The sequence below is a fragment of the Bison bison genome, unplaced genomic scaffold (assembly GCF_000754665.1).
Source record: "Bison bison bison isolate TAMUID 2011002044 unplaced genomic scaffold, Bison_UMD1.0 scf7180017864215, whole genome shotgun sequence".
NCBI classification, from domain to species: Eukaryota; Metazoa; Chordata; class Mammalia; order Artiodactyla; family Bovidae; genus Bison; species Bison bison.
Genome location: NW_011494787.1, coordinates 2,753,741 through 2,761,982, shown reverse-complemented (window position 1 = coordinate 2,761,982; position 8,242 = coordinate 2,753,741). Strand labels below are relative to the sequence as shown.

Below are 8,242 nucleotides of genomic sequence, written 5' to 3'. Positions count from 1 at the left end.
CTTTATTTTTTTGGGCTCCAAAATCACTGCAGATGGTGATTGCAGCCATGAAATTAAAAGACGCTTACTCCTTGGAAGGAAAGTGATGACCAACCTAGATAGCATATTCAAAAGCAGAGACATTACTTTGTCAACAAAGGTCCGTCTAGTCAAGGCTATGGTTTTTCCAGTAGTCATGTATGGATGTGAGGGTTGGACTGTGAAGAAGGCTGAGTGCTGAAGAATTGATGCTTTTGAACTGTGGTGTTGGAGAAGACTCTTGAGAGTCCCTTGGACTGCAAGGAGATCCAACCAGTCCATTCTGAAGGAGATCAGCCCTGGGATTTCTTTGGAGAGAATTACGCTGAAGCTGAAACTCCAGTACTTTGGCCACCTCATGTGAAGAGTTGACTCATTGGAAAAGACCCTGATGCTGGGAGGGATTGGGGGCAGGAGAAGAAAGGGACGACAGAAGATGAGATGGCTGGATGGCATCATTGACTTCAATGAACATGAGTCTGAGTGAACTCCGGGAGTTGTTGATGGACAGGGAGGCCTGGCGTGCTGCGATTCACGGGGTCACAAAGAGCTGGACATGACTGAGCAACTGAACTGAACTGAACTGAACTGTTGAGCCACAAATCCAAGCCCCCAGGGCATGCTGCATTGTCCCATTAGACTCTACTTACAAAACACAAATTCAAAAATGTAATTAACAATAATTTCAAGTTGGCAACTTCAAAATGTTAAGTTTGGGGTCCTCTTCTGAGCATGAGTCCTGCATGGGTACTATAGTGATCACATGTCCAAAAAACCAATCCTGCCCTTGGACAGATTTCAGGATCTTGGAGTGTGAGCACTTGTTTTATATCTTTGAATCTTCTATAGCACTTGTGTTTAACTGGCTCATTGCATTAGCTGGTTAATTAACATGATTAATTAACATGGTTAATTGATTACTTTTCAATATGAGAAAATGAGCAAAGAATTGTAGGTCTGGGCAGCAAATGAAAAAACTTCCCAGGCTGGATGAGGGGCATTGAGTCTTTATTTAAATGCAGTTGGCCCCCTGAAGAAAAAATACATTCCAGAATAAATCCCAGTGGATACACTGTATTAAGCATTTCCAGGAATTGGAGACTGGGGGTGTGGGTAGAACGAGTACGTAATTGAATAAACATGGAGCTCAGTATTCCCTGAAGCACCTCTGAGTATCCAGCTTCTTCCTCTGAGGATGTATGCTTCCAGACCTGAACAGATTACACACATGTGTGTGTTTTCTATCTGGGATGCAGAAAAGAAAACCAGTTTAGATCAGTCACCCTGCAGAACATTCAATGATCCACAAAATCATGTTTCACTGTTCAGTCTTAGGGCAAGTCCTTCACTTTGGCTCTTCTGCCAGGGAAGTCATGGGGATAGTTCAGTGTAAGGGCCATGGGGTCCTCACAAAACCTGGGCTCCGGGTGTGACTCTCACAGCTGTGCTACTTTTGGTTCTCATCACTTATAATCTGATTTTCATCTTCCAGTGTTCACTTTGATCCTTTCCAGGCCTGACTCCTATGGCTGAAGGAACATACCATCAGCATGAGCTTTCACACCACTTTCTCTAAATTGCTTCAATATGAGCAATCAACAAGGAATGTGCTATTACTTCTGAATTACCTGTAAATAATTATAAAGCAGCACAGTATTATCACTTTGTTTCTATTCTTCAAGCAGGCACATTTTCTCCAACTCCTTTTCAGAATAAAAGTACTTTGATTTGATTACTCTTTATAGTGATGAAAAATGAAGTTATTAATCAATATTCCCTTTAGCTCTACTTTCATATGTTTTGTACAAATGATGTCATCACTCAGGAGACCTTCTTTTAGCAAGATGTTTCCAAATCCTGTTCACAGCACTCTAACGCTCAAGGTTAGCGACCGATTGGAGTCATAATGTGTCACTGGTTGTCTCTGAGGGGTTCCAGAGGTTTGGCAGATGTGACTGGGCAGACATACAGGCAGCAACAGAAAGGCAGCATTATATAGATTTTGGCAGGCAATGGTCCTAGAGGAAATAACAAAAAGAGAAGGCTCTGTGATGCCATAAGAAAGAGCTTCCTCCATGTTGCTGTAATTTGAAAAGAATTTCTCTCCCATACAAAAAAACAACTATGTAATAAGTATGGATTTTCTGGAATTGGAAGCTTTCTAGCAATAATTATTAACATGCTGTTCTACATGTCCTTATTGCTATTTTTTCAGATGTGTCATTCCTGGCCAGAAATACATATGGAAGATTCAATAGGAGTACATCACGGTTAAAAGCCCTGGGAGCTGTAATCACAGGGACTGTTATTAGAGTCTTAGATGCAAACTGGTAAACCAAGATTGTGGGAGGGGGCAGAAGTCCCCTCCACTGCCCACCTCCAGGTGATGAAGGGTGCTCAGATCTCACAATCAACCATCTGATGTGGAACCATCACAGACTAGTGTTCAGCAAGAAAACAGAGACAGAGAGACTGAGACAGAATCTCAGCATGAAGAGGATTCCCCTCTCCAGCAAAGACAGTATAGTGTGAAGTCACAGAGGTTAAAAGCCACCTGAGTCCTAAATATCAGAAAATGGGAGAGAAGGAAAGGGAAGATGAGATTCTTTCGGGCTTCCTAGATGTTGAGGGCAGCCCCTCTACCTACCTACACCAGAGCAGGAATCTTGAATGAGGATATTTAATGATGAAAAATTGCCCTGTAAGTAAACATCCCTTTAACTCAGAGAAAGAGAAGGGAAATAGAAGTCTGATTTATGCAAAACAGCTCTGAAAGTTCCTCCGGATCTGTGGTCTGACCATATCGCATTCATATCGCACCCCTGTTTGATCCACACAAAGAGAGCTTCCACCCAGCTGGACATACAGGGTGTGGGGTGACGTGAGGTCCTGGGTGTGTGTGCTGTGAGATAAAACAGGGACTTATTCTTGGCATGGCCCAGCATTGAGCTCTGTGGGCAAAGGAGGCTTTATTTACGCAGCGGCTGGTTTGCCCCACACTGACCTTGGGCACTGGGGTCACACCATCTCCCAAGACTCCCTTGCTGTGTTACCATAGCCAGTGCAAGGCAGCAGCTATCTAGCTGCCTCTAAAAATCAGAAATGAATGAATATCGTGCATCTTTTATCTTCTAGCTTGAACATCTCCTTTCAGTGTGTGTTTGTCAATCAATCATGTCTGACTCTTTGTGACCCTGTGGACTGTAGCCTGCCAGGCTCCTCTGTCCATGGAATTCTCCAGGCAAGAATACTGGAGTGGGTTGCCATCTCCTTCTCCAGGAAATCTTCCTGACCCAGGGATTGAACTTGGGTCTCTTGCACTGCAGGCAGATTCTTTACTGTTTGAGCCACCAGGGAAGCCTCTCCTTTTTCTAATTCTAAATTTTAAAATGGGCCTGAAAGTGAAAGTCGCTTGGTCGTGTCCAACTCTTTGGGACCCCATGGATATAGTCCGTGGAATTCTCCAGGCCAGAGTACTGGAGTGTGTAGCTTATCTCTTCTCCAGGAGATCTTCCCAACCCAGGGATCGAACCCAGGTTTCCCACATTGCAGGCAGATTCTTTACCAGCTGAGCCATGAGGGAAGCCCAAAATAGGCCTATGGAGCATCATATATGTGCCATATATATTCTAGGTTCTATGGAGGTGACAAAAACACCTGTTTTTCTCTCAAGGGAAGGCAAGAAACATATAAAACATAGCTCTCAGAATGGAAGGGAGCAAGAGACTTGCTCATGCATGTGGCTTGTAGGATCTCAGTTCCCCTATCAGGATTGGACCTGGGTCCTCAGCAGTGAGGGTGCAGAGTCCTAACCACTGGACTGCCAGGGAATTCCCACTTCCCTAAGACTTTTGGATGAGACTAGTGTTGGGGTCAGAATTGACCCCTCCCCACACATATATAGGTGTGGGGTGAGGTGAGTATATTTCATACATACTACGCTGATAGCTCAGTTGGTAAAGAAGCCACCTGCAATGCAAGAGACCCCAGTTCGATTCCTGAGTCAGGAAGATCCCCTGGAGAAGGGAACAGCTACCCACTCCAGTATTCTGGCCTAGAGAATTCCATGGACTGTATAGTCTGTGGGGTCACAAAGAGTTGGACACAACTGGGTGCCTTTCACTTTCACTTTCACACAAAGTATGGGCTTCCCTGGTAGCTCAGCTGGTAAAGAATCCACCTGCAATGCAGGAGACCCCAGTTCAATTGCTGGGTTAGGAAGACCCCCTGGAGAAGGGATAGGCTACCACTCCAGTATCCATGGGCTTCCCTGGTGGCTCAGACAATAAAAATTCTACCTGCAATGTGGGAGACCTGGGTTCGATCCCTGGGTTGGGAAGATCCCCTGGAGGAGGGCTTGGCAACCCACTCCAGTATTCTTGCCTAGAGAATTCCATGGACAGAGGAGCCTGGTGGGCTACAGTCCGTGGAGTCGCAAAAAGTTGGACATGACTGAGTGACTAAGCACAGCACAGCACACACAAAGTACAGAGGAAGAGATTCTTCTGATTTTTCAGGCCACTGAAATACAATATTATATGAAGGATGAATTATTGTCAAATCCAAAATGCATCCTCAGAGGCAGCACAATTGTCTCCCTAAGGAAGTTGCCTCCCAGGAACGTTAATAGCTATTAGGAAAAATAAATCAATAAAAGAAAAAAGGAAAACCAGATTCTATGGTCAGTTAAGTTTAGGAGAATCTGGATGAAGCAATGCGACATAGATTTCTCCTCCACAAAATCCTCAGCCCGTTTGATAGGTGAATGTGAGTTGTCAGTCCCTAAGAGGGAGATTATTGAACCCTGAACTCTAGTTAGCTAGTTAACTAATTACTCACTGTGGAGCATCATCCAGACCAGCATTCCGTAGCCCCAGAGGAACATATGTCAACCTCCAATCTTTCGTAAGATATGACACGCAAAACATATCCTAGGTACTGCAGCCATGTACCTAAGTGACTACACATGGCTGAGTGTACAGACACCGTGCTGTCCCGCTGACTTTGAAGTCACATGACAGCATATGAAGAAGATGAAGACCTCTTCACAGATCTCTGCCTCTATCCCAGGCTTCCTGATCTTATGCAGTTAAAGAGAAAGTTTGGAAAAGATTAGTGAACATATTAAAAACATAAAAGCTTACCACAGCTACACTAAATCACTCAAGCCAACATTCTGAAAGAGATGTGGATAGTGATCAAGCTTTATAACCACATAACCCAGTCCTGTGATTGCAGTCCATATATAGAAAGATAGCTATGGGCTCAGGAAGGTTTCCCAAGGGAAAATTTATAGATCAGTGATTCATGACGTATAGCTTTTCTCTTCAGTAATTTAATTTACTAACTTCCATTTGTAAGAGAGAGCAGGAAAAAAAAATTAAGACTTTAATTCACCTCCAAGATTGTTTTGAGCATTTACTTGTTTGTCCAAGTGACAATATCTACTCTCTGCTTCTGATAAAAACATCAAAAAAAGATTATGTTAACATCATTTCTGAAAATTTAATTATCTAAAAACAAGTCAAAGGACAAGAATTCCTTTTAGAACTCCAGGAAAAAAGAAAAAAGATTTAGCCCCAGGATATGGAGAAGACGTGATGGTGGCAGTGATATTTGAGCTGAGCCTGGAAAATGAATAACAATTACCAGTTAGAGATAAAGGCAAGGGTTGGCATTCCAGGGTGAAGGAACAGCATGTATGAAAGCAGAGAGGCATGAACCATCCTGAATGTTTCCACTAGAGTGAGAACCCTGGTGTAGCTCAAATACAGATTTTTAGCATAGAGTGACAGATACAGCTGGAGAGGCTTTGGAAATCTTATTAAAAAACGCCCTCTGTGCCATTCCAATGAGCTTGAAGTTTATCTTGTAGGTTGCCAGTGAAAATTTCAAAGCGTAGTAGTCAGTTTACTTAAATACTTTAGAAAAACAGCCTTAGGGAAAATGGAGAAAATGCCCTGGAATATGAGACTGATAACCAGAGCTATCAATTACATCACTGTTGTAAAAGTCCAGGTGAACAAATCTGTGGACAAAGCCAGGGTTGAGAGCCAATTCTAAGATGAAATGACAAGGGTTAGTAACTAACTGTATGTGGTGGTAAGAAGAGTCACAGAGAGTCCTTAGTTTTCTAACCAGATGTATGGTCCTGTCACTGAGAGAGTTCAGGATTGTAGAGAAAAATATAGGTTTAGTGGAAGTAGCTAATAGAATACGTTTGCATGCCTGCATGCTCAGTTGTGACCAACTCTTTGTAACCCCATGGATTGTAGCCCACCAGGCTCCTCGACCCATGGGATTTCCCAGGCAAGAATACTGGAGTGGGTTAGTATTTCCGCCTCCAGAGGGTCTTTCTGACCCAGGAATCCAACTCACATCTCCTGTGTCTGCTGCATTGACAGACAGATTCTCTACCACCGCGCCACTTGGGAAGCCCTAATAGAACAGCTTAGCCTAAGCAAAAACCTCACAGTGGCTCAGTTGAAGGTACAAAGAGGAAGCCATGCCACGTTCTTGCATGAGCTGCTCTCTGCAAGGTCCATAGTTTCTTATCTTGTTTGATTTTAGGGATGATTCTTTTCCTAAATCTCAGTAATATCAATGTATAAAATACCCACAGCCACAGCTTCAATTGGACCAGAAGTTGTCATCAATCATTTTGATACCTTCAACATCAACATATGGTGAGTCAGATCAGCTCCATGTCAAAATGCCTTGCCCACCAGGTGGATATTCCAAAAGGCTTCCTGGTATGCCGGAATGTGGCACAGATATGGAAAATGGAGAAAGATAAGTCTTAGGCCCCACCTGTTCACACCTAGCTTGAGTAAAGCTGGCCAAGTACAAATATGAGAACACTTTTTATCTGAATGCATACCTGTCATCTCAGCTTCATTGCTTTGGTGAAGTCAAGATGAAGTTCACAGTGAGTAGATTGTTCCTTTTGAATTTATTACCTTATAATCGGAAACTGCTAATATACTCAGCTAAGTGGGGGTATGCTTCTTATTATAATATCACTGTCATGGAAAAATTTGTAAAAATAAGAATAATCCCTTTTTATGGAATTATGGCATTTATACACATCTCCATAGAAAAGGATAATCATACTGGGATTAGTCAGCTGCCTGAGCATCTTATACTATGCTATCTTTTAAAAAAATTGCTTTCTGGATCTGTTGATTCAGATCTAGGCACAGAGCAAACAGCTGCTAACTATATGAAATGTCTGATTTTTCATTACATTCTTGAATTCCTTTTTTGACAAAAAAATACTACTGAGCAGGTTCAGGCAAGATAAAAAGCTTATTATCAAAATAAATTAGTGAGAGACTTACTGTCACATTCCCTCCTGTGAAATGGATCTCTAAGTAACAAAGTTTTGCCTTGAACCCTGTCTATAGTCTTATATTCATGAAAACACTAGAAGCATGAAGCTAGTTCATCATCTCACTTGTTTCATGTAAAAGGCTGAGAGAGTAGCAAATGGACAGCAAAATTCTGCCAAAGCAACCGGTGATGCTGTGTGTCTCATAACAGGATGCAAAAGGGCTAGAGTAGGGTGAATAAACATTCATATTTTGACATACTAAACATTAAAATATATGACAGTAGATTCTGCTTCATAATGGAGTTGCAAGTGTGAAATAATTTTCTGGAAATAAGTGCTAATGATAGGAAGGTTAAGGGAAAAAAAAGAGCTTCAGACAGGTTAGATCTGATTTCTCTTCCAGTTGTGGTATGAACAAAAGGTAGACCCTTGGCCAAGTCACTCAACTTCTGAAGCTCCATTTTCTCATCTGTGAAGAATTATGTTGTACTAATAGATCTTTAAAATTTCTTTCACCTCTGATTTTTTTCATCCTCCTTTTTAAACTATCAGGGGATACATCAAACTTTTTTTTTTTTTTTAATTATCTTGAATCACTAGTGCAGGTCTCAACCCGTTTTGTTCCAGGCAAAGAAAATGAAGATAGGGACCCAAAATTGTGCATCCTGCATAAAGCTCCGTGTTCTGAGAACCAGTATCATGTACTCAATGACAACTATGATTACCCAGGTATCCTGGGACATTGACTTCCCTTCTACTAAGCATACTCGATAGCCAGATACTCCATCTTTGGCTTCTCATCATTCATATCCAACCTGGTTACTAATCCATTGCTTTGAATATATATATATATATATATATATATATATATATACACACACACAGTAGATG

General features: G+C 42.0%; 1 protein-coding gene across 1 annotated transcript in view; it reads left to right on the top strand.

Annotated features, from left to right (window-relative positions):
* The first annotated feature begins 6,899 nt into the window (after positions 1-6,899).
* GKN1 (gastrokine 1) overlaps positions 6,900-8,242 on the top strand; it is a 5,875-nt gene continuing 4,532 nt past the window's right edge. The window contains exon 1 of the mRNA XM_010845315.1: positions 6,900-6,946. Within this exon, the coding sequence (XP_010843617.1) occupies positions 6,935-6,946 (12 nt within the window). The 5' untranslated portion in view covers positions 6,900-6,934. The remainder of the gene's footprint in view (positions 6,947-8,242) is intronic.